At 38.0% G+C, this 27,070-nt stretch overlaps 2 protein-coding genes across 10 annotated transcripts in view; both read left to right on the plus strand.

The window, feature by feature from the left end:
- LOC132126593 (calmodulin-binding transcription activator 1-like) overlaps positions 1 to 12,337 on the plus strand; it is a 315,141-nt gene extending 302,804 nt beyond the window's left edge. For 5 of the 9 annotated variants that reach the window (XM_059537946.1, XM_059537953.1, XM_059537951.1 and 2 more), the window contains 13 exons: positions 638 to 798; positions 891 to 1,105; positions 1,207 to 1,285; positions 1,424 to 1,736; positions 1,940 to 2,364; positions 2,551 to 2,705; positions 2,801 to 3,047; positions 3,639 to 3,710; positions 3,814 to 3,834; positions 4,367 to 4,566; positions 5,704 to 5,778; positions 6,113 to 6,143; positions 7,649 to 12,337. In XM_059537946.1, coding sequence (XP_059393929.1) covers positions 638 to 798; positions 891 to 1,105; positions 1,207 to 1,285; positions 1,424 to 1,736; positions 1,940 to 2,364; positions 2,551 to 2,705; positions 2,801 to 3,047; positions 3,639 to 3,710; positions 3,814 to 3,834; positions 4,367 to 4,566; positions 5,704 to 5,778; positions 6,113 to 6,143; positions 7,649 to 7,681 — 2,027 coding nt within the window. In that variant the 3' untranslated portion in view covers positions 7,682 to 12,337. The remainder of the gene's footprint in view (positions 1 to 637; positions 799 to 890; positions 1,106 to 1,206; positions 1,286 to 1,423; positions 1,737 to 1,939; positions 2,365 to 2,550; positions 2,706 to 2,800; positions 3,048 to 3,638; positions 3,711 to 3,813; positions 3,835 to 4,366; positions 4,567 to 5,703; positions 5,779 to 6,112; positions 6,144 to 7,648) is intronic. The other 4 variants (XM_059537948.1, XM_059537947.1, XM_059537949.1 and 1 more) reach the window with 4 other exon arrangements.
- A 455-nt stretch (positions 12,338 to 12,792) lies between these two features.
- On the plus strand, positions 12,793 to 26,112 carry LOC132126326 (vesicle-associated membrane protein 3-like). Its single transcript, XM_059537522.1, has 5 exons — positions 12,793 to 12,884; positions 15,257 to 15,344; positions 24,449 to 24,607; positions 25,278 to 25,329; positions 25,500 to 26,112. Coding segments are annotated over exons 1-5 (318 nt in total). The 5' UTR covers positions 12,793 to 12,882; the 3' UTR covers positions 25,517 to 26,112.
- Positions 26,113 to 27,070: the final 958 nt, after the last annotated feature.

Raw genomic sequence — 27,070 nt, forward strand, 5'->3', positions numbered from 1 at the left:
TTTGTACATTTGAAAAAATCTATTTTGAGGTTGTTGTTTTTTAATAAAAAAAAAATTGTTAATGAAAATTAACTATTTTAATTAGGTTTTTTTATTTTTACAATCACTGCTACACCAAATAGACACTTTGTTTTTAAATCTAATATATTTGTATACATTTCAAAAATTATTTTTCATTCAGAAATTGTAATTAATCATAGAAGATGTGTATTTTGAATAACTTAATACTATAAAGTTGGACAAAGCATCATATAACTGACCCATATAAAGTAGTGAATTGAAATTCAAAATATATTTAACTTCTGTTACATTACATTTTTTTCTGAGTTAAACAAGGAATTCATCAAGAAAAAATATAGGTCAGGACTTAAGTTTTTATATATATATATATATATATATGAACGCTCCTATAAACAGCCTTGGTGATGTCAGCAGACAAAGAAATTGGTCTCAGAAATCAGTTATTACTCGTGAATGAAAGACAAACATTATTTTCTTTGGAATAACATGCACTGATGAATCATGCACAATAACATTGGGAACGTTTTATAAGAAAGTAAATAGAGTTTGACTTCATGTTGATTTTAAAGTCAGTTGAGTACACATGACATTCTCAATTCCCTCATGTTTTATTTAGATAACCAGTTCAGAATGTCCATCCTGGAACGCCTTGAGCAGATGGAGCGAAGGATGGCAGAGATGGCCGGTCAGCAGCAACTGAGCAGTGGAGGACCATCTGATGGCGGAGGAACCGGAACAGGAGGAGAAGGAGGAAGAAGCAATTCTGAACAGGCGCAGGTATCATTCTGTGCTACACTGTCTTGCTCCAAACTAATATAATTCTCCATTAGCTTCCTGGAATTTACTTGGTTCTTGATTCTTTGTTTTAGTTCTCACCAGGTCAGGGTCAGAGCCAGGGTCAATGTCCAGCTGGCAACTCATTTGAGAGCCGTGTGGTGGTAGTTTGTGAAAAGATGATGAACCGTGCATGCTGGGCAAAGTCCAAGCACCTGATCCACTCCAAGACGTTCAGGGGCATGACTCTTCTTCATCTGGCAGCCGCCCAGGGCTACACCACACTTATCCAAACACTTATCAAGTGGCGGTGAGTATACAGTACTGATTTTATACCTGCAAAAAATGGCCATGTATATTGCATTATTCATCTGTTATGTATTGTTCTCTGAGCTGTTTTTTTTTTTACAGCACCAAGCACGCAGACAGTATTGACCTGGAACTTGAGGTCGATCCTCTAAACGTGGACCATTTCTCTTGCACACCACTGGTGAGTGTTAACACTATGTCAGGATACTTTCATCATTGATACCATGTAGCTTCACAGTGTTGTTTGGATGAGTTGTTTCATATAGAAGGACAAGGGATGGCTTACAAATTAAATGCAACTCAATTTTCTTCTCTTCAGATGTGGGCTTGCGCTTTGGGTCATATGGAAGCAGCAGTGGTTCTGTATAAATGGGATCGGCGAGCTTTGGCCATCCCAGATTCTTTGGGTCGCTTACCGCTGGCTATTGCCCGGTCCCGTGGTCATACCAAGCTGGCAGAGTGTCTGGAAAGCCTTCAAAGGGAGGAGCAGCAGTCAGGAGCACTGAATACAACTCCCAGCATGCCTTTCTCACCATCTACTGAGGCCTCAGCTGCAGAGGGGTGGATGAATGTTTGGGGTTCAGACACATCTTCAGTTGGGCTGAAAGGAAGCAACTCCAGTTCCAGCTCAGGTGAGAACTGGAAACTTTCATTCTATCTGGACTGTCAGTCTTCAACGGTCTCTCATGTGCATGTTGAGTTAAGAAAAACATATTAAATGTAGACCTTCCATGAACAAACGAGTGTTTTGTAAGGAGATGGTTCAGGTTGGGTGACAGGTTGTGTTTAATTTGGTCAAACATTCTTCTAAGACACTTTCTTTGTACTTTGGCAGACTTGAGGAGACCTAGGTCAGAACCGTCTAGTTTCTATAGCAGCGTTAATCACGGTGATGCCCCGTTGAGCAAGAAACACAAACCCAACCCCGAGACTCTTCAAACTCGGCCCAGCAAAGCCTGTTCTGCACCTCTCGGACTAGAAGAACAGGCCCACAAGCCTAAAGCGTGCCCTTCTAAACTGAGGGAATGTAATGCTGAGAAAGAGCAAGGAGATGGTGAGCAGTCTCAGACTAAGCTGGGCTCAACGTGTGGAGGTGGGTGCTGGGATTACAGACAGGCTGCAGGACGCAGAGTGCAAACTGCAGGACTTGGCAAGGAAAGGCTCGCGAACAGACTGAGATTAAGAGAGATTGCTACTGCGGGAACAATCTCTGATCTGCGGACAACCCAAGAGGATCTGGAGAACACAGGAGGCCTGCAGGTGAGGCATAGAGAAGGTACTCGACCAGACTGCCGAAACAGCTTTTTTGTAGTGATTTAAGATAAAAGTAAAGTTTGCACAGATCTTGCAAAACTTGCATTGTCTTCTGTCTGATGTCTCAGTGGCAATATTGCTAGAAATTTTGAAAGTACCTGCTAAAGTACCTATTAAAACTATTTGTTTCAGAACATGAACATGATGAATTTAGCAGAGGAAGTCATTGAGGCGACATCTGATCGCATCAAGAGGGAAAACTTTGTTGCATCAGAAACTACACTGGATGGTGTTGGAGTCAGCAGCACCATGAGCTGGTTGGCCAGTTACCTTGGAGATGCAGAGAGGTGATTCATCAAAAAGTTCTATAATCTGTTCTCAAAAATCCTAGTTACAGTCTCTTTGGGTTCTTGTGTGTAATTGTTTTCACAATTGTTCCCAGGTTCCTGTTTAACAAGCCCCTAACTTCCTCTCCTGGCCTGGTCCCAGTCCATGTTGGAGGACAGCCAGAACTCGATGGTTCTCTTGGGAAGCTTGGCCTCCAAACCCCTGCTGAATGGACTGCACTTCTCAATGCCTCCCACAACAAGGAGGAGCGCGACCTGACCCAGCTGGCCCTGTCTGATCCCGAACAGAGAGAGCTTCATGAGGCAGCCCGGCAGGTCCAGAACACCTTCCGCAAATACAAGGTAGGACAGTGCTTCACCCAGGTGGCAGGGTCACCCATGCAGGTTATCAGTGGTGTGTTGCCAGTGTTCGTGATGGTCCAATTTCAAAGGTATTGATGTATTGTGTAGTCTTGTATGGTGTTCCAGAACTTAAGGTAAATTAATCTGGACCTTTGCAGTCCTGTGTCGTGAAAGGTGGTATGATTGTTGTGGTGTGTGCTCAAAAGGCAGAGATAGGGTCACTGTTGTTGACAAGCATGGGGAAATTTGCTTGAGCTTAGCATGGCCTTGCTATAAGGAATGATTGCATTGTTCCCTTTATCTATCTGTCTGTCTTAACGGGATGCGTGGATATCCCTGAGTCCACACCATGTTGTTTGTTCAGAGCAAATTTCTCTCAGTGTGCTGTTGGTGCGCAGTGCTCTGAGGAATAACCTTCTCCCAGGTGTCAGAGCATATCAACACAACTTTACCAGTCTATGAAGACACCTTGGCCAGGCACAAAGGAATCAGATGCCATCATCTCTGTGGCCTTGCAGGCCTCCTTGTGAACTCTAATCTCTCTCCTGTCCTCTCCACCCTACCTTTTCCCCCTCTTCCCCCATCCTGCAGGGTCGTCCGCTTCGGGAGCAGCAGGAACTGGCAGCTGCTGTCATTCAGCGCTGTTATAAGAGGTACAAACAGGTAGGCAGAGACACTCAGAATTATGTGTGTGTACACTTTTGATTGGTCAGTTATTAAAGGCTTTACGAGAATGGCTTCAATTCCTTCCTCTCTCTTCCCCAAGCTGACATGGATAGCCTTGAAGGTAACACTTCTGCTTCATTTACAATTACTTGTGGTTTGAACTGGAAGTTTGTTAGTGGTGCTTTATCACTTCTACTATTGCTTATACTTAGGGTTATGTATATGAACCAAACTTGTACTAACAAAATGGATGCTAGTTTAAATAATGCAGCTTGATAAGAATGGATTAGCTATTTAGCTACTTTCCTGACTTACCTTACTTCTAAAACGATAAAACTGGCAAAAAAAAATGTCATAGTTCATTCAGATTCAGTCCATGTTTTGAGACTTGAGGCAGTAAGCAACCCCCTAGCAATGACCTAGCACGTTGTGTTGTGCTATTTTGTGTTCAAATACATTCAGTACAGCTTAGCAACTGCATAGCAACTGTCAATCATCCACAACACACCTAATTTAATGTTGATGGTGTGGTTTGGCAGTGTTGATATTTGTTTTGTATTAGCAAAATGGCTAACAGACTAGTTTCCTACAGATCTCTCTCTCTCTCTCTCTCTGCCATTTGACACAAGTTTCTTTGTCTGTCTTCTTGACAGTATGCACTTTATAAGAAGATGACGCTGGCCGCCATCCTTATCCAGAGTAAATTCCGCAGCTACCACGAACAGAAGAAGTTCCAGCAGAGTCGCAGGGCAGCCATGCTGATCCAGCAATATTACCGCAGCTACAAAGAGCTTGGCCGGCCGAACCCACGCAGCCGAGCTACTGCAGCTGCACTGGTGCAGCAAAAACTCAGGTACAAGAACATCAAACTAGTAAGGGCTGACCTAGTGGTTGACGATCGAACAAATCAGATATTACAAAAGTTCTTGTCAAATTCTCATGACATCTGCACACTCTTATTGGTGTGAGCACTTTGGTGCCTCCAGTGGCCAAGCTAGGTATTACTCAATGATTCAAATCTTTTCATGTGTAATACATCACATTTAGAATTAAAATACCACCATCATGTTTAGAATTGAGCACTCATCATCCAATATAATAGGCAGTCAAAATACCTTTTACATGGCCGTCGCCTTGGAGCTTAGTTCTGAATTGAGTTCCCAAAGTCCATTTGTGTGTACACATGCTTTTACCAAGCAACTTTGTGCGTTCAAGCCTCACAAGGAGTGTTGCGTGAATTAATTGAGTGTTATTTTGCCATTCTAAAGTTTACTGTCTTTTTGGATGAATTGCTAAGTATGTGCCAACACTTCAAATGTGACACTCAGCCAAGTTGACTTTCTAAAGAATGGCAGCATTCGAAACCCTCCTGTTTACTTTAAGAGACAATCTGTTGTTGAGACAGTGCCAGGAAATGATTTACTTCACTAACAGTTTGAGTTCAAGTACACATAGAAGCATCGTTATTTTTGCATTCCATTTGTTGTCTCACAACCTGTTAAAGCAATTGCAGTTTGCTGTTTTCTAGGGGTGCAGCATATTACGTTTGCATACGCTTAGAGTTAAGAATTTGAAGAAACCCTTATATTAAAAAAAGTGACATGACATACAGCCAAGTATGGTGACCCGTACTCAGAATTTGTGTTCTGCATATTACCCATCTAAAGTGCACACACATAGCAGTGAACACACACACACACACACCGTGAACACACAGTGGGCAGCCATTTATTCTCCCCCCACCTACAATTCCTGCCGACCCAAGACTCGAGTTGAGGGTAGGTGTAATGATAAATTCTGTAGACTTGCACTGAGGGGTGAACCCTAGCCATATCATAGAGATTTGTGGGTGGACTCTTTGTCACGTTTGAAACTGAATATATCGCACACACTACAATCATAGCAGCAATTTGTGCAAAAGGTTTTTTTTTTTTTCTTACAGAAATGTCTGGTTTGTACAAAACCACTCATGCTGATCATTTTGTTTTAGAAGCAGTTTACTGACCAAGAGACAAGACCAGGCTGCCAGAAAAATAATGCGGTTTCTGCTGCGGTGCCGTCACAGGTAGGCCAAAGACGAGAATTTCCAGCAAGCGCATTGTGTTCCTACGGCCCTGTTGTTCTTCTAGCATGCACAACCTCATTCTGTGGTATACTTGCAGCTTTTAGATGAATCGGTCTTTAATATCCTGCTGTTTAGAAAGGTTAAAGGCACATTTCATAATCTCTCAAGCACACCCAACACAATTGTCAGGAGTCATAGGACAGCAACAGACAAACCTTGGTGTTTTCATGGCTCTGTTAGAAAGCCCTATTGTGTTTGGTCCTATTTCCCCAACCCAGCCCAACCTCAGTGTGTACTAATAGCTGTCTGGTGTTGTTTTGCTGTTTACGCAAAGCCCCTTGATGGACCATAGACTATTCAAACGGGTGAGTGCAGCCTCAGTAAATTAGTTCATACCCCTTGATTTCTCTTCTTTTTATCTCCCTGTCTCTCCCTTTTCTTTCATCTTGTTCTTCATCTATGTACCTTGATTTCAGACTCTGCTGTTCCCTATGACTCTCTCTGTACTTTCTTACCCTCTTTTCTTTTATCTCATTTTCTCTATTGCTTTATGCCTGCATGCATGATGGCCGACTGGAGCCGAGTTGACTGAGCCTTATATGAGAGAGAGAGGACTATAGAGCCTGCTAACCAATAAATGTTGATGATACATTAATGCAAAACTAACAATGCACTCTCTCTCTGTCTCTTTTTATTTCAATCTCTCTTTCAATCCCTCTATCTCCCTAAAGTCTCATCCATCTCTCTTGTTATGAGGATGCTTATGACAACACTAAGGACTGCTGGGTAGTGCATTTGCAAATTGCATGATGGCTAAAGACATGGAGCCCTTGCTTCTATCAGGGCATGCTTGAAATAATATCCCTTTCTCTATGGAAGACGAAATGTCTTGAATGCCTGGCTGCCTGTTTTATACATCTCTTTCAGCTTTTAGAAGCTTGATTTGGAGGCTGAGGGTGGGACAGGGGTCAAACTGTGAGCTAACGACGTGTTTGGAGGTTTAAATTGTCTTTAAGATGTTTAATAATAAGTTTTAAATGTAGAAGTATAACGTGATGAAAAAATATGACTATTTAATTAAGTTGAATTTCTGTGATGTGTTGTTCATGAATTGTAGGGTTACATATTGTGACTTTTTAAAGGTTATACTGTAGTTTTAAGATGGATGCTTTACTTTGGATTATTTTGGATCCTGAGGTTTATATATATTAATATGTGTTTACTTTGTAGACTCTTAGATGTAAAAAGTACATTTCAAAGAAATAAATTTTTCCCACAGATTTAAAATTTCTTTTACAAAAATGACTTTTGTTCTATACAGTGGCCAAAAACGTATTTGGACATTTAAATCCAACTTAAAAATGTGTGAATGTTATTGGATTAGATGCAAAATATCCAACCATATGTCATCTGTGCTCAAATCCAGGACAAGAACTACTTTTCTGAGCCATATTTTCTTTGACTTTTGAGCAGCTGAATTGTGGACATGTTCCACTTACGTTTGACAACCAAAAAGTTTCCAGTTAATCTACCAATAAACCTTCTGTTCTGCTTGAAAGGTGTGCTTGTGCTATCTTCCTTTAAAATAATTGACACTTGCTTCGATGTTTTGTTATCTACTGCCATGACATTAAGACATTTTTAAGTGTGACTTAGCTTTTTGAGTCGCTGTATCTGTGTTCTGTATGTTCCTTTAGGCTTTAAAGATCTTTGTCATTTATAGTGGGATTATATTTGTTGTTCTTTGTTGATGCCAGTGAGGAGACAGTTAGGAAACTGGCAGGTGTATTGGTTAATGGTCTGTGATTCCTCTGAGGGCCCGGAATGCTTGTGAACCCTCAGGCTAACTTTTTTTTTGGTCTACTTTCAGGGCGAAAGAATTGAGAAAGGCCAAGGAACATGAGAGTGCAGCAAAGAGCCCCGTTGCAATGTAACATCTCCGAGCAGTCTCTTTCTCTTCGTTGTGTTTTTACCAGAGACAAAATTCTTCAGGAAGACGGAAGATCATCGGATATGCGACGGTTGAACTCTAGCAGCGTTGTGACTGATTCTGCTCCTGCATTGTGTATTTTCTCGCTACCGGGGAACTGAAATCAGGACTATTGGGGAAATATGACATTATCTTCATGGCATTTTTGCACTCTTCATAGATTTTTTTCTTCAGATTACAAAAAAAAAAAAAGAAAACAAAGGAAGACCAAGGAGCAAAGACTTTTTATTCCGACGATGCTTGTAAAATATCACGCAACATGAACAGAACAACGTCAGAAAAACATCATGCTGGAGGCTGCTTCAGATTACATTTTTATATTTTGAAAGGAAAAAAAAGACAACAATCAACAAGTGTGGGGAAAAAAAAGAACAAAACCTAAAAAATGTAAACCAAAAAAAGGCCTCATTGCAGTGAACATATGCATGCAGAGTATTTGAAATCAGTCTCTCATCTCCACAGATCTTTGTTTTTGAAAAATGCTGTCCGTTCATTCAAAGGGAAGCCTTCATATGAATGTAGATGGGGTCAGGGCAAAATTGCTGTGTTTGAAATATCAGTGTCTTACCTTTGTCTTTATGGGTGTTAGGGGACTTCTGACAACAAATTGGGGGATTGAAGCGAAGCCTCTGGGCTACTGTTTCGTGTGCACTGTTTTCGACTTTCTTATGGGTCCTTTTCTTAATGTCATTTTTGCTGGCCTGACTTTGTGTGTCCTGTGTTTGTTGAACTGAATCTGGATACAGTGCATGTGTTTGAGCAAAATGCTCCTGCATGCTATGTAAATGTTTTGTGTTTTATTTTCATTCATTCATATTGGTGATATTGTGGCACCATCAAACTAGACCGTATAAGCCTGTTTGTTTTCGAGTACATGGTTATAAAGACCATTATTTTTATATAGTTCACTTATTTTTTATTAGCTTTATTTACTTTTTTTGCCTTTAGCATTATTGCATTTTTTTTTTTAAATGTGTGAAGGTTTAAAAAAAACTCCTGACCTTTTTTAATGCGAACTGTACTATCCATTGTGCCACAGCGCCAAACGTGTATTTGCAAAGGTTATCTTCCATTTTTGTGTGTGTGTGATGTGATACGTTTCTTCATTGTTACTGTTGGTTGATTTTGAAGAGCTCCAGAAAGCCTCCACAAGCTTTCCCGTGGAGTTTCACTGAACATTGCCTTGATTTCTTGACTTTTTGAAGGGTCCCTATACAGAAGCTTCAAAAAAACAAACAAAAAAAATATTTTTTTGACTATTTAAGTGGTCCCTGTACATATGAAGATGGGTGAAGGAACATTGATAGCCAGACACTTTTTCCGAAGAGGATTGTATTTAAGAATATATAGTATTTTATTCATAAATTGGATTATAACACATTAAGAGACCAACAAAAAATATATTGTATAGTTTTCTTTGAATGCCCAAGATGTACGGTTTGTAAATATTGTAAATACTGGTTGCGAAGAAGGAGCCATGTGCATGAAACTTTAAGACATTGAGCATAATGTAAAGATCAAATGTAGTGGCAATGGTCTGTAATACAATTTGAACAACGTCACTGTAAGACTTTGTTGAAAATGTTCTTTCACAGGACATTCTCTCAAGCATGACATGATTCACGACAAAACCGTAGATTTAGAGGAAGAGCCAAGCGAATCCATCAGACACAATAGGATCTTTCTTTTTCAGGGTTAGCGGAAATTAAATAGTATTTCGTTTTGCTTTGTTTTAACCGACGGTGACCAGTCATGGGAATGCTACAGGACTTAAATAAGCTATTCCTTTGAGAAGTATTGGAAGAACTAGTATTGAATGAGCAAACTTCACTCACACACCCAACAGTTACAGCTGAGGTTTCTACAATACAGGGGATAAAATGTCTCCACGGTTTTGTCTTACATTACTAAGTGTACTCACATTTTATCGTCTTGAACTCAACATGAACAGTAGTATTGGATGGAGTCAGGAGGTTAAATGCAGGTCATGTGATTAAAAACGATGTTGACGTGAGGGTGTGAATGGTTATTTCCATGAGGCGATTCCCATACACGTGCTTACATGCTAGAATCAAACACTGAGAGGCCACGAAAACGGTCATGGATACATATTGTGAATGTAGCTCAAAACGCGCCTGTTTCGACTTTCGTCGGAATCGACGACTGCCATGTTCATAGCTTTCTTTTTCGATTGTTTCTTCATTTATTGGGGGGCTGCTACCAACTTTCAAAACCCCATGGTTGAGTCACACCGAATCATATCTGTCCTAGCCTGCATTTTGTTTTTCGTTTATGCTCGTGCCAGCTATATGGAAATAAGCATCTTTCACAAATTTCTCTGAAAGAAATTTGAGACTGACCCCCTGAACTTCCAAAGTGATTTCAGCTGACGAGAGGCATCATTTTAACTTACACCAGCACATTTTGCCTGTTAAAGAAAGCAAGGACGAGAAAAGAATGTGGTGCTTATCTGCTGAAATGTAGTTTTATTTTCTGTTCCCCACATGTAGATCCATTGTTTTGGAAGTTAAATGTTTCCATATGATCTCAGAGACTCGGTATCAGTATTATTATAGAAAGTGCCTAAAACATTTAACCGATATCAGGAGTGTGTCGTTCCTAAAGAAGTTGTTCCATATGAACCAGTTGCTCTTTTTTTTTAATGGTATGGAACGCTAAAAGCTGGTTTTACTGTCCAAACAGAAGCCCAAGTCTGTTTTCTCCTCTCACACCCTTTTCACTCCTTAAACACGGACACAGAGTGTGAAGGCACCTTTCATTTTGTTTTTTTGGTCGCCCACTCATTCTGATTATGTCTCCAAAAAGCGACTTTGAGTGACCCAGTATCATACTATGCATGCTTTCATTATTTCTTTCATTTTGTGTACTTTTCTTTCTCTTGTTCCATGTCGGATCTAAACTGGGCCTGGAAAGTAGGACACGCTCAGTGTAGTTGGCGCATTGTGTAATAACTCCATCCGGTTGTTAGTTTCAAGTCCGAGCACAACTCCAAGCGAAGGTGGCCGCCCTTAACATCCCTTTCCTTTTCCGTCCGACTTGAAACTTCAGGAAATCATACGTGAAAGTCCTCAGTATCCACCAGGAAAAGCTGTTTATGGATCACCAGGTATATGTATCTCAGTTTGTGTCATTCATCTTAGGAAAGGGAAAAATCTGCCTCCCTTTTGTAGTTTTACTCAGGGTGCTAAAACAGGGAGATGGTGTTTAGTATGGAGACTAGATTAGGTTAGGTTACGTCTCCAGGTTCAGCTCAGAATCAACAGGAGAAACCACTGGGAATATGTACTTCCATATGTACGTTCGCTTTGTAACAAAACCACTGCTTTCAGAGATAGACCGCCACTTGGGTAACAGGATAGACTATGTTTATAGAGTTTTTAGACCATTTTTCCAAAACTGAGCAGGTATCATTGTTCGTGCAGGTATCACCGCTCATTTAGTATTGCCATATCCCCATGGGATTGGGAATGCATAAGTATACCTCAGCACCAAATACCTTCAGAATAAGGTGGGAGATCCCGTCCTCTTATGAAACAGCTCAGCATACGTGCATCCGGATCATGCTTTCCGTATTTTTGTGTCAGATAAGAGAAATATGCACTTTGTACAGCTCACCATCCGAGCCCTGGTACGTTGTGAGTGCGTCTGTGTGTGTGCTTTATCTCAACAGATGACCACATGAGACCAGACCACAATGAAGGTTATAGCAAAACGAGGGAAAACAATATACTGGTGCAGTTGGAAGTTTGTACCATGTCCTAAATCCTCTCTTTGGAACTCCGGAAATGCAGGTTGGGCTTAAACAGAACTGAAAAACCACTCAATTATAAGCTTTTCACTTACAAGTACAGAGCAATAAACACTTTGTTGTAGACAAGCTCTTTAGGTTGAAAGAATATGGATAAGTTTAACATAAAAAAATAAATAAAAATAGAAAGAAAGAAAAAACAAAACAAAAAAACATTGGGACATGCTTAGTTCACTTCCTCTTATGCAATTACAGGTACACAGAGAGAGGTGTTCAGTGGTCTGTGGACATTGATTTCATATTTCCCAGCCCTAATGCACGTTTTCATCATTTTAAAATGAAGAATAGAAAAAAAAAGATAAAACATGAGCCCATATTTCTAACAAGGCAGTGGGCTTTCAACACTCTGCATGTGAAGCTAGTATTAGACCTCTGTTTTCCCCCACTATATCTCTCTCTTTCTCCTTCATACCTGCTTTGTGCTCCTCGTATCTTTCTCCTCCTTTTCCTCCTCTGATGAGTTCTGCCTCACGTGCAGCTTTTCTCGGCCGTCTCCCTCTTCCTGTCCTTCTTGTGAGTTTTATTTATTTACTTTAATTTATTTTTATTATTATTATATTTTTTGTTTTGTGACTGCATGTGAGAGCATCACTGAATTGTTGGATATGTTTAAAAAAATGAATAAATAAATATTCAGCTGCTGAAGCCATGCAAAACATTTTGAATTGCCCTTAAAATATGGAAAATGTTTTCTGAATGCTTTATATAATTTCTGCTGTAAAATAAAATCTTAAAAGAAATTGTGCTCTTGTTGTTCCTGTTTTCTGCAACTTTCTGTTTTTTCTTTCCATCATATAATTTCTGAAGTCCCCCTGCTCTGAAAGTTCATATAAACACAATCTCATGACTGACAAGATTAAAAAAATAATAATAATTCAACGTACCATTTTAAATTCTGTATTTATAACATTACAGAAACATTCAGTATGAACTTACAGTTAGAATAACTTTAATTACATTTATATTTTATATAATTGACCATTCTAATTATTTTTGTTAAATATAAGCATTTATGCTATTTACATATTTATTTTAATATGAATTTATTATTTTATAGAAAACTAGAAACTGGCAATATAGTATCCAAAATATTCAATTTTTATTGGAATTTTATATTTTATTATATAATTGTATTATATATTTAATATTTGTATTTTATGCAAATACTAATATGAAAAGTGACTGAGCTCGTGTCTGGAGTCCCCTCCCTTTGTGCGCGTTCACGTTAGAAGCTTTTAGTATTAACGGGGCCTTCACAAATCACACGTCAACTCAACTATCAAGAATGTAAGTAAAACTACACAACCATCACTTACACAAGTTTAATTATTTCATACACCCATGCTTTATATCGTGTTTTATATGTGTTCCTGAATACCGGTAAATATCAGTCCTAGCGAGTGTTTGTAAAGTTTGTGTTGTGCTAATGGGTGTGAATACGGCTAAAGCAACAAGTTAGCTTAGCTTCAGCTTCCTGGCTTGATCTCGACTTTTATTCATTTTCAATCTTTAATTCCATCCCATTCTAGTTGGGATTAGTGCATATGAAGCTGTCAGTTAAGTTTATTGTTAATTCAAGAGTTTTAAAGAGTTTGGTGTGTTTCAATATCCGCTAAGTGCTAATGGCTAACAGTTTTTTCTGACTGATAACAAAGTTTATAGAAAAGCTGAAACTCGAAACATGCTCGAACCATAGACATTTTGAATAATAATAATAGATTTGGCTTGCATTAATTGTAGACTTATTGTCTTTTATGACTGGAACGCGAATATATTGTGCCGATAGTGAAGTTGCGGCGAAAACGATTAAGTTAATAAAATAAACGGCGTTAAAATTGCTGAAGATCATTTCACATAATTTAATTTAAATAATGTTATAGACTGGTATTTTTGGCGACATACTATCAACTGCAGATATAAACAGTAACGTTAAATACGTTATATTAATTACTATGTTCATGTTTAGTCAGATATGTTTTAAACTGTTGGTTAGGATGTTTGCATGAGAATAATTTCCTCACTAACGTAACGTTAGCTCTAATCGGCTTACAACGATTTTATATGATGCTTAATGGATAATGTACTTTGAAATGATATTAAATGTTCATATTAAATGCATATTAAGCATTTATTTTTGATGTTGTTATTTGTTTAGTAATGAACATTATTTATTAACTAGTCGCCTTTTACACTTTTACACTGACAGCCGTGTGTGAACTTTCTGATGTTGACCTTCTGTCTGAGATGGGGAGTGTTGCAGAGCTGCTGTGTCAATATCAGTTTTGTTCTTAAAGATCACCTGTGCTCTGGATGTCATTGACTTGATGGCATTTAATACTGGATGTCATTTACAGCTTTAAACATGACACAAAATCCATAACACAAATGTCTCAGTCTCAACCATTCACTGCAGAGAATCCATTGCTGAGCAAGTGATGTAATGCTAAATTTTTCTGTATTATTTAAAACTTAAGTGATAGATCGTGATTAAACGTCTGTTTTACACCTTAATAAATGGAGGTGGGATTTGTGTAATTTTCATTTAGAAAAGCATTGTGTCGTACTGCTGGCTGGGGGATTTCTTCCTCGATCACATGATTTGAAGGCTTATGGAACTTCCACGTCTGGTTGTGGAATGTTTGTGTTTGTCTTTACTCCTGGTGGTTCTCTCTTATTGTTTTTATGCTAAGGTTTAAAATTTTATCCACAGCGTTAGACGGGAGCGAAGTCTGGCTCGAGGCCTTTCACGTGATAGTGATTTTCTTTTACTAATGCATTCTGAAATACACTTGAAAGACACTTTAACACCAGAATAAAAGTCATTAAGCACAAAATGGCTCCGTTGTTTGTGCTACTTTGTGAAGAGAGATTTTGATATCTGATGCAATGGCTTTCTGACAGTCTTAAATGTGCAAATAATTTTGGGCCGCTGTAATTCAGAATCAAGCTAACGTCAGTGTAAATCTGTTTATGCTGTTTGCATATATATGATGGCTTCAAAGGGCTTTCATTATAAAGTTCACAGTGTGTTGTTAGATGTTTACAGTTTGAGCTTGTTGAATGATATACCTTCTGTTTTCTTTTCTATTGTGTTTTCACACCATTTTGTGGTCTTACCTGTACTTCCTCTTTCATAAGTGTTTGTTGGAAAGAGCACCTCATGTTTGTTTACGTTTCTTGTGCAAATGCACACTTTTAAAAATGAAGTTTTATAAAGAACCTTGATTTTTCCATAGAACATTTATATTCCAAAAGGTTCTATAGAGTGGAAAAAGGTTCTTTCACTAAAGATTAAGAACTGTTCACTAAAGGAAACCAAAACTGGCTCTATGGCAGTCATTTAAAAGTGCAGTCTTTGTGCCACTAGGTGGCAGTACAATATCACATGCTGTTTGCCACACTAGCTTTCTATTAGAATGACATAACAGGACGTGTATGTGCTTAACAGATGCTTTGTGACTAAATCAACTTTCAATACACAGCCCAAATCACATTAGCAGCAAGTAAAGAGTGTGTTATGCTAGACCTTATTCACTTAAAAAAATAAATACTGACTGACTTCTCAAGTATTTCGTGAGTTTGCCAGGACTTTTTCCAGCTAACCTGATATAATTTCAATAAAATGTGAAATGTAATACGGTTTTCTCTCTCTGTCATAGGTCCGCCCCGGGTGCAGATGGCTCTGGTTCTGCTGGGATGTCTGGGAGTAACCGCAGACTGCAGCAGACACAGGCACAGGTGGAAGAGGTAAGAGGACACACCTGACACCTTTTCTCAGTGTTCTTGGATGGATGGCTGTAAATAGTTGACTTGACTTCCGTCTATCAGTGTGATGCAATCTTCTCAGGGATGTTTCCTTTGTTATGTGAACAGTTACATAATCACAGGAAAACTGATGACAGTTACAAGATGTACAATGACTAATGTGCTCATTAAATATTTAAATGAGCCTTTAGACAGTTGCAGACATGATATTACTGTAAAGAAAAAATTATATATATAACCCTGGACCACAAAAGCAGTCTTAAGTAGCACTTTGTAGCAAAAAAAAATAATAATAATAATGTCTTTAATGCCAAAAATCATTTGGATAATAAGTAAAGATCAATTTCTGTAAATATATATTTTTAATTCCCTACAGTAAATATAACAAAACCTAATTTTTGATTAGTAATATGTAGGGCTGTAGTCAACCAAAGAAATGTTTAGTCGACCAAAGTCCTGTCCTGCGCAACAATCAGTCGACTAAAAAAAAAAAAAAAAAAACGCGATGTTTTGCATTTTGATTGAACATTTATTAAAACAATTGTCATAGAGTATTTATAAAACAACAACGAAAAAACATCAATAATACATAAAACTATAATAATAATACAATTCTTTTGAAAATTAAGTGATTTTTTTAAATGCAAAGTGAGGAGCTCACGTCTGGCCACTGACCGGATCCCTTCAGTAATTCCACCGAGAGCTTGTTGACAGCGTTGTCCGTTACCGATGACACCCGCTTCTCTGGTGGAATGTGGTAAGCGTCCGCGACTTGAGTGACATTTTCTCCCGTGTGCGCTGCTTTGTTTCTAACACAACGCTATTCATTTTACAGTCCGCATCGATAAAATGGACTTTAACTGTCATGTATGCCTCCATTCTAAGCGAAGATCACAAATCAGATGCGAGACCTACAGCCAGGGAGGATTGGAGTAACGGTCTTGTGTTTTTTTTTTTTTTTTAAATTCAGCCAGACAAAAGATTTAAATTCCTTGGACATTTTGTCGACAAAAGCCAAAACAAGTAGCGTTCTAACTGAATGAATACAGCAAACCGTTACCTATATTCCTTACTGAGTGCGAAGCAGCATTACAGCCAGCCACAGGTACGGTTCCCGAGTGTTCACGTGGTGCGCTAAACTCTGGCGCTGTTATGTCTAAATTAAAGCATTTAAAGTTTGGGATAAAACATAGGCTAATTATATTTAGAATGCAGTAATATATAACTGGTAATAAAAGGAATAAATATCAAGGAGTAAATCAATGAAAATTTCTTCATTGGTGAAAAAAAAGACAAAATAAATATGCAACAGGTCGACCAGTATAAATGTCAGTCGACCAAGACATCATCGACCGATTAGTCGACTAAACGACTAAAGTTGACAGCCCTAGTAATATGCATTGCTAAGGACTTAATTTGGACAAATTTAAAGATGATTTTCTCAATATTTAAGTTTTTTTTTTTGCACCCTCATCCTCACCCACCATGCATCAATAGAAAGCTTGCTTATTCAAATTATGTATAAATCTCAATTTAAAAAAAATTGACAAAAAGTATAATTATATAATAAATAATTATAAATAATTATATACAAAAATATAGAACAAAATTGTTAAATTATTGTAAACAATCTATTGAAAGGATATAGATTGAATGATGGAATTGAATTGTTTTTGCCATAAATATAGCCACGGCGTTAAATCATAAATAAATAACAAAACAAACAACATTGTAGTGCTGCAACGACGTGAAATGCGTCGACGCGTCACACTGTTTACATCTTGCATAATGGCATACTGGGAATGGAGAAAGTTGCATTCTATCACAAAAACAGAGACCACTGGTTAGTTCTTGTCACATGCCGCTGTGCGCTTGCGGCATTCTGAAAAGTTGAGATGTTTCTAACTCGATGCGGTGGACGCGCCTGTTTTCGCGTGCGCGTTGCAACCGCGTCCCTTCCATTATGAGCACGCATACCGCGCTCCTACATTGGAAATAACACACTTGTGAATATGTGAACGGCCCCTTAAAAGACAGCGCGCCGCGAGACAACAGTCACAAACCACCGAGCTACCCCGAATCAGCTCCAGATCTCTGGAAACCATGCTAAATAAACCATAGCAGAACCCTGACTACATTTTATGGTTTGTGATGCTAAAGAACATTTCATGACGTCTCAGACAACTGTAAATTTGTGGCTACTGTGGTTTAATTATAAACGCTATCGTAAACTCATATTTACCATAGTAAAATAATTGTCTTTGGCTCTTTATTTTTGTATACTGTAAAAACTTCAACCACATTGGTTGAAAATGAATAAAGGTTGAAATATTATATTAGAAGTTAAACTTATATTTTTTTGTAAAGTTATCCAAAGGATTCATTAGCTAATCAAAAAAAGAAAATTAAATTATTTATTGTAGTAAAAATAATCGTTAGAGTAGTCGACTAATCGAAAAAATAATCGTTAGATTAGTCGACAGAAAAAATAATCGTTAGTTGCAGCTCTACAACAATGTAAATAAATATATGGAAGCAAGGCACAGTACTTTCTACAGGCAGTTTCAACTTTGATAATAAGAAATATTTATTGTGCAGCATATTAGGGCTGCAACTAACGACTATTTTAATAGTCGACTAGTCATCGACTATTGAAACGATTAGTCGACTAATCGAATAATTGTAAAAAAAAATCTAAAATTTAGCATCATTTTTGCATTATTGACACTGTTTTCCTAATGAATGTTGTTCAGTTGCTTTGACGCAATGTATTTTGTTTAAAGCGCTATATAAATAAAGGTGACATTGACATGAGATTGCTTTAATTCTGTGGAAAATGATAGTAAACACAAGAAAGAAGGGGGTACTTCAATGAAAAATGCATATTTTATTGAACTTTGCTGCTGATAGGCCGATTCATACTAAAAGTAAATAAAAATGCCCTGTCTAAAACCAATTAGGCACAGCGCTCGGTCAGTATAGACATAAATGCATGAATTAAGAAACTCTATCATTTTTATAAAGGACAGGCACATTTGTTTTATAAGAAAAAATAAATTAAAAACAAGTAAACCTTTTCTCCTGTAAACCAGGGGCAGGCACATTAGCAGCAATAAAACAGTAAACAAAAATATTAAGTGCATTTTGTGAGATACATTCAGTGGTCAATCTGTTGCAAAAGAACTTTACAACTCTTCTCAACATTATGAAATCTAACGGTTTTAAAATAAGCTTTCAGAGTCGTCTGAATTTAAGTTGTAAACATGGACTGTGTGATACTACCTGGACACAAACCTGTCATGGTGGACAGACCAAGTTTAAAATCAACATGAGGCTCAGGCTATGTCGTTCAGTTTATTCATATTAAGGAAAGTCAGCATATCCACATGGTCTCGTGTGAGACTTGCGCTCTTCTGGGAGCAGATATTATCCTATCATAACAAACAATATATCAATGGAAAGATTATGTATTCAGCTTTCAGATGATGTATAAATCTCAATTTAAAAAAAAATTACACATAAGACTGGTTTTGTGATCCAGGGTCACAAATGTACAATGTACATCCAAAACAAAACGTATTGGCTTCCATGTTATTTAAATGTGACCGAGGCGAGTCAAACTCCGGTTTCATTCAACTGTCCGACGTGCTTTCTCTTTAAATGTTCATACATCACCGAGGTGCTGCCGTGATACGCAAGGACTGCTTTGCAAACCATGCAGGTAATCTTTTTATTCGCCGTATCCAGGCTAAAATGCTCCCAAACTTTAGATGTTTTGGTACGCGCAGCTGCTGCGTTGGACGCCGCCATTTCTGTATGTTATCGCTCAGCAGAGAAGCTAATGCGCATGTGCGACTCTCGGCAGAGATTGTAATGAAGAGAGATGCCTCACTCGGTCGGAAAAAACATGTCTGGCGACAACTTCGACAATGAAATTCATTGTCGACTATTTCTATTATCGATTTTTGTCGAAAACGTCGACGAATCGTTGCAGCCCTACAGCATATTAGAATGATTTCTGGAGGATCATTTGACACTGACGACTGAATTCAGCTTTGTGTCACGAGAATAAAATACACTTTAAAATGTAATCAAATAGAAAACCGATATTTGAAATTGAAATAACATTTTGTAATATATTTTTGATCAAATAAATGTAGCCTCGGTGAGCACTCGACTTCTTTCAAAAACATAAAAGTAAAATCCTACCAACCCCAAACTGGTAGTGTTTGTGTATACAGGTGCATCTCAATAAATTAGAATGTCGTTGAAAAGTTAATTTATTTTAGTGATTCAACTCAAATTGTGAAACTCATGTATTAAATAAATTCAGTGCACACAGACTAAAGTAGTTTAAGTCTTTGGTTCTTTTAATTGTGATGATTTTGGCTCACATTTAACAAAAACCCACCAATTCACTATCTCAACTAATTAGAATACTTCATAATTTCAGAATACTTAATTTACTGTACATGTACTTAATACTTGATAGGGGTATTAAAGCTCCTTTAGCTTTAATTACTGCCTCAGTTCGGCGTGGCATGGAGGTGATCAGTTTGTGGCACTGTTGAGGTGGTCTGGAAGCCCAGGTTTCTTTGACAGTGGCCTTCAGCTCATTTTTGGTCTCTTGTTTCTCATTTTCCTCTTGACAATACTCCATAGATTCTCTCTGGGGTTCAGGTTTGGTGAGTTTGCTGGCCTGTCAAGCACACCAACACTATGGTCATTTAACCAACTTTTGGTGCTTTTGGCATTGTGGGCAGGTGCCAAATCTTCATAAAGCTGGTCAGCAGAAAGAAGCATGAAGTGCTCCAAAATTTCTTGGTAAACTGGTGCAGTGTCTTTGGTTTTCAAAAAACACAATGGACCAACACCAGCAGATGACATTGCACCCCAAATCATCACAGACTGTGGAAACTTAAAACTGGACTTCAAGAAACTTGGGTTATCAGCTTCTCCACCCTTCCTCCAGACTCTAGGACCTTGGTTTCCAAATGAAGTACAAAATTTGCTCTCATCTAAAAAAAGAACTTTGGACCACTGGGCAACAGTCCAGTTCTTCTTCTCCTTAGCCCAGGTAAGATGCCTCTGACATTGTCTGTGGTTCAGCAAATTCCTCGACACATCTGTGTGTGATGGCTCTTGATGCCTTGACCCCAGCCTCAGTCCATTCCTTGTGAAGTTCACTCAAATTCTTGAATCAGTTTTGCTTGACAATCCCCATAAGGCTGCGGTTCTCTCGGTTGGTTGTGCATCTTTTTCTTCCACACTTTTTTCTTCCACTCAACTTTCTGTTAACATGCTTGGATACAGCACTCTGTGAACAGCCAGCTTTTTTGGCTATGAATGTTTGTGGCTTACCCTCCTTGTGAAGTTTGTCAATGATTGTCTTCTGGACAGTTGTCAGATCTGCAGTCTTCCCCATGACTGTGTAGCATAGTGAACCAAACTGAGAGACCATTTTGAAGGCTCAGGAAACCTTTGCAGGTGTTTTAAGTTGATTAGCTGATTGGCCTGTCACCATATTCTAATTTGTTGAGGTATGCCGCCTTTCCACCGCAGGAACTTTACCCAGGAACTAGGGACTTTGGCCTGGTACTCGGTGTGTTTCCACCGCAGGAACCAGGAACTAAATAAAGTTCCGGGGAAAAAATGCCCCTCAGAAAGTCCCTGCTGGCGAGGTGGTACTTTTTCAAAGATCCGGACCTTTCGGGTGCTAAACATGCTGATTGGTTGAGTTCACGCAGCATTGGTTGGGTTCAACCACCATTTATTTGGATCATTTTCAAAATATTACTGTTATTGTGTCATGAAATGTAATTTTAAAAGTATTTCAGTCGAGAATGTAGTTGTTTAAAACTCAAATCTGTGGTTTGTTTATCAAGACAGCGCCTATTTTTAAACTGTGTTTCGCCGATCCCGGAGACGGTGACCTCCACACGATCAGTATCCGCCTAGAACACTCTCAACTCAGCTAGACCTTCTGATATGTGCCGCTGACTTTGATGTCTCTTTAGTGGTTAAACATAAAAAATAATTCGGTTTGGGTAAATCTAACAGGTCATCTTTGGTCTGTATTCAATTTATCTATATGTTAAAATGAAAATAAAAAGGCAAATTTATATATTTCGTTTCATTGTAATGGCTGTGTATATATACACATATCCCTGAACTAAGTACATTTCTGCAGCTCATTCATTATGTTTAAATGAAAACGATAGGAGGCAGTGGTATGTGATACCGTATTTCATTTTATTGTAAATATACATAGAGGAAAATTGCAGTAGCCATAGTCAGCTGACTGAAGTTATGAAGTACGCTGTTGTTTGCAGATTTACCGGATTCCCGTCGTCGTGGACATCACACTCCCGAGTCGAATGCACAAAGTCTGAACTACCGAGGATGCACGTCCAAAATCAGCGTACTTTATATTGAGAAACGCGCGCAGACCTACGTCACCAGTCTATTTGCCTAATCTTCCCGGTAGACCCGCAAAAAGCAACAGGTCTTGGGGGAAAAAAGTTCCTCGGAAAAATATTCCCCGGGTAATTTCGGTGGAAACGCGGCAGTAGTGAATTACTGGGTTTTTGTTAAATGTGAGCCAAAATCATCACAATTAAAAGAACCAAAGACTTAAACTACTTCAGTAGTTACTTCATTTAATTAAATTGAATGGGGAAGTTGTGGCCTAGTGGTTAGAGAGGTTGACTCCTAACCCTAGGGTTGTGGGTTCGAGTCTCAGGCCGGCAGTACCACGACTTATGTGCCCTTGAGCAAGGTACCAAACCCCGAATTTATCCCCGGGCGCCGCAGCATAAATGGCTGCCCACTGCTCCGGGGGTGTGTTCACAGTGTGTGTGTGTTCACTGCTGTGTGTGTGCACTTTGGATGGGTTAAATGCAGAGCACAAATTCTGACTATGGGACACCATACTTGGCTGAATGTCACGTCACACTAATTTACTGAGATGCACCTATATGTATACATATATTACATTTCAACATTTGATTTAAGGTCAGTTATATGGCATTTAACTTGCATATAATGTTACAGAAGGTGCTACTTTCTCTTTCACTCTCTGTCTCTCTTTTGTTTCTGTGCGACTCCTCCCTCAAATGTGCAGCATAATCCTTCAGCAGTTTTCCACATTTCTTCTGTAGTTTACCGCGGTCATATATATGATTTTTTTATACCAGGACATTTGTAGGTCTCTGCGCACTTTACACCCATTGACCTCTTCCTTCAGACGTCTTCATTCAGTCTAGCGTGAGCTCATAGGCTGCCGGCCGGTTATGTAACGCCCCGTCACTATGGTTATGCAAGTGAAACATGGATCTGCACACGCTGGCTCCCATCCCACACTGTTCTCTCTTAAAGGGGCGGAGCTACATCATCCTGCAACAGGGTTTGTGAAAAACTAGAGCATATATGAGGAGGCTATGTTTGTGTGCTGTTGCCATTGACTTTATGTAGTTCTATTATAACGGGATTTTTCATGCTTTCCATTACTCAAAACATCTGCTGAAGATGCGAAGATTGATCACATGGAATATAAGCAACAGGATATGATATCATTCTCTAGGGCTTCTGTTAATGATGAACAATAAATCAGAAAAGCATAATAAACTCAATACATATCCTTTACTCCATTCTGAGGAGATCAAAGTGCTACTAGTAATCTAGACTAAAAAAAAAACATTAAATTCATCTCAGTAGGAAAGCAGATTGATTCTCATGGAGTCAAGAGTTTATATGTTTGACTTCTTAAACACAGTCATAGTTGCAGTCAGAGTCATGGACAAACTTTATCAGCCACTGTTTCTTTGTCATTCTATTTTGATCTTTGTTTATATAGATTAGTCTGTTGCTGAGTGGTATTCGTAGGAGGGATGTTCTCATTCTAATGAGGAAAAAAATCCCCACAGACCAGAAGAATCAGCAGTGTTCATGGTCTGCTTTCCAGAAATAAAAAATTAAATGCAGAAGATATCATTGTCTACAGTTAGGAGTATATTAGCATATACACACACACAAGTCTCTTCTGCTCAACAAGGCTGCATTTGTTTGATCAGCTAATAACATATAGGAAAAACTGTAATTTTGTGAAATATTGTAACAATTTAAAAAAAATGTTTTCTATTTTAATATATTTCAAAATTTAATTGATGCATTTTATTCTTTTGTTGCAAAGCTGAATTTTCAGCATCATTACTCCAGTCTTCAGTGTCACATGATCCTTTAGAAATCTTTCTATATGCTGATTTGCTGCTCAACAAACATTTCTTATTATCATTATAGAAAAAAGTTGCACTGCTTCATAATTTTGTCAAAATATTTTTTTCTGTATTCTTTTATGAACAGAAAATATTAAAAGAACACCATTTTGTAATATAAATATTTTGCAACAACAATAAGTGGCACTTTCAGACAATAATGAGTCATTTGATGCATCACTGACTCAAAAAAATTTGTGTGTGTGTGTATAAGCTGTCAGGACTAACAGTTACAAAGCTGCAGATGCTGGATGTGTTTATAGATTAAACTATAATAACTCTGGCACAGATTGGTTTCCTGAATTTTGGATAATCCTAAGAAAATGTTTGTAAATCTTGCCTCAGAGTATATGTATATTTTGTATTCATTTTTTTTTTTTACAAGCAACAAAACATTTGTTTTACATTGGTCTCAAGTCTTACTCTGTCCTACTTTATATCAAATATGGTCAGATTTGCTGTGATTTAGTTGTGTCCCGCAGCATTTTTGCTTGCAGAATAAAAACAGACAAATGTTGCTGGAAACGTGTTCTAACAGGTTGAGATGCTGTGTTTCTCTCAGTGCTTTTAGTTTAAAATGCTGACCACTAAATTCCATTTTCCTGCTGCCTGTCTGGTTTTGAGAAGTCTCCGGCCATCCTGCCAAAAGTCTCGCATAGTTAAACTGATTAATAGACCTGCACTGGTGTGCAGACAGCTGTTTGTTTACACACATGGCACGATTCCTTCACCTTGATTACTTTTCCAGCACTTAGCAACACCGTTCCTAGTCTTTCTAAGAATCCTGTAATGGGGATCCTCTTGTTCCTCTAGGTTGTGGACATCATGAGAGTGAATGTCGATAAGGTCCTGGAACGAGACCAGAAGCTGTCTGATTTGGACGATCGTGCCGATGCCCTGCAGGCCGGTGCTTCCCAGTTTGAGACCAGCGCTGCCAAACTCAAGAGGAAATACTGGTGGAAGAACTGCAAGGTAAGACTAAGATGCACTCGAGAGACCATATCATTTATCATTAAATATGAAGGCTTTTGGTGCCTGTTTATTTATTTTTTGTTCTTTGTGCATCTGTAATACAAGTATAACATTTAACTGTAATATAACTCCGTAATATAACATTTCCTTAGTTTCCCATAGCTCATATGCAAAAACAAAGACATTATTATGCAGTTGATCATTTCATGTCTTATTGTTAAAATACATTGAGTTTAGTTTTTGTGCTTATAAAAGGTCATAGTAAGTATTAAGACAGTTTGAAGCCTATTGAATTGGCTTAAGGTCATTGCATTTACATTTAAAAAAGCAAAGTAAAATATTTCCATACAAAAAATATAAAAAGGTGCAAAAGTATTGCAGGGTGGTCCCATGCAGCATGTGCTGTATTCCAAGTGTTGTGCGGGAATACAATAGGGTTTGGTGAGAAACAAACCGAAATTGAAGGTTATTAAAGGAAAATCTTGCCTTGGCCGTTTGTCTCTTTGCACGACTGCACTTTCATGAAACACTATAGTGCCACAGTTTACTTCAACTCACCCAGGACAGCACACAAGTTTTGAAAAATCAAGATTAATATAATGGTAATTGCAAAAAAAAAAAGATAACATTTGACCTCATGACAAAGTGTATTTGTTTGTTGTCTTTACAGATGTGGGCCATTTTGATAGCTGTGGTTTTGATCATTATTATCATCATTATCAGTAAGTATCAAAGCATTCACAGCCTCTTTAACTTCCTTACATGGGCGGCAGATTGATCATGAGATGCTGGCCCTGCGATTTAAGCGTTTGAAGAATTTATTTGATTAGTATTAAATACATAGTAGTCTAAAACTAATTCAAACTATGTTTTTTTTTTCTCTCTCTTTCAGTCTGGTCGCAGTCATAAGGACAGAAATCTGGTTATAATTGGAGGAGAAGATCAGGATATGAATGAGTATCAACTTCAGAAAGAAGAGAGAGATAATGAATGATCGCTCTTCCAATATGTTCTAACCTGCTGATTTTCAAAAGCATATCTTGTAAACTATCCTCAATGTTTTTCTTTTTATACGTTTTGTTTTTAATGAATAGGATTTGAATATGTTCCTGAATGCCATTTCCAGAATACTAACACACTCCCCTGTGCAAATGACTGAGAGTGTACAGGTTACAAAATGATCCTTAACCATAACACGCATGCTTTCATGATAACATGAGGCCAAAACATATTGACAAACTCATTTTTGTGAAAGCCATTTGCCAACATCTGATCTCATTTATGTATCACTCATGGACTCTTGTGATTTATGGCCGTGATCAGACACTCTTGTTTTGGCCGCGTCAGAGTCTTTCTGGGACAACAAGACAAAAGAGCCTTTCCTGAACAACCGCAGACGTGCCTTTAAACAACTCCACTGCCATCCTGTAACAACAGCACAGGACTTTGCTCTGATTTTACTCAGAATATCTGCACAAAAATTATATATATATATATATATATATATATATATATATATATATATATATATATATATATATATATATATACATACACAAGTTTTAGATATTATAAAAAGATTGATTTTCGAAGTGATAATTCACTAATAATTTAACTGGATTATACGTTTTGCCTTATGTAGAAATAGTCTGCTATTAAATATCTTTGATTAACGAGGATTTCAGTAATATTTTGGTGTTTTCTTCACCTCTCGCTCATGGTGCCAAAACATTTGTTTATCTGAGTTTTTTTGTATGTATGTTTCACGTGTGTATAAATTGTAAACAAGTGCAATTCTATGCTTGTGGCCTTACAAACTGAATTGCCCACGTGGGCTCAATAAATCATGGATTTAACATCCTTGAGTGTATATAAATCGTTTTTGTTGCTTTTACTCACAAAGGCTGCATGGATTACAGTAGATAGTGCTCCAAATCAGTGTATTCAGAGTCTGTCACTCTTGTCAAGGAGAAAGGTGTTCTGGTGTTGTTGTGCATCTCGACCGGCCACTGCTGGTTTAATCCAGATTGCAATCTTCTTTCGAGACAGAGGGACACAACATGTACCTGTGAACCAGCCCTTGTGTCTCAAAACAGCTATTGACTGAGGGCTTTCAGCAGAAAGATGTTTCTTTCTGGCCATTTTTTAAACAAAACATGATCTTTAAAAAGTGTACTGAATACTTACCCGCAAAATCAAGACATTGTATGGTGATTAAGATAAAGGCTTTTCTGTACAGAAAATAAACATTAGAATGATTTCTTAAGAATGAAGTCACAAAAAAAAGTGCTTCTGCAGTGAACAGAAGTAGACATTAAAACACATGATAGAAGCATTGTTTTCTGGGAAAAAAGTTAGAATTGCAAGAAATAAACTTGCCATTCTTATGGGGGTATTTTCTCGCAATTCCAAATTTACATTTTTTCTCCCCCGATATAAAGTGTGTGTGTATATATTTAATTT

This window comes from Carassius carassius, chromosome 44 (genome assembly GCF_963082965.1).
Source record: "Carassius carassius chromosome 44, fCarCar2.1, whole genome shotgun sequence".
In the NCBI taxonomy this organism is placed as follows: Eukaryota; Metazoa; Chordata; class Actinopteri; order Cypriniformes; family Cyprinidae; genus Carassius; species Carassius carassius.

What these genes read in the sequence shown, in the direction of transcription:
- LOC132126326 (XM_059537522.1), top strand. An exon ending in CACAGGCACAGGTGGAAGAG is followed by an intron (nt 15,345 to 24,448) that starts GTAAGAGGACAC and finishes TTGTTCCTCTAG; the next exon opens with GTTGTGGACATCATGAGAGT. An exon ending in ACTGGTGGAAGAACTGCAAG is followed by an intron (nt 24,608 to 25,277) that starts GTAAGACTAAGA and finishes TTGTCTTTACAG; the next exon opens with ATGTGGGCCATTTTGATAGC.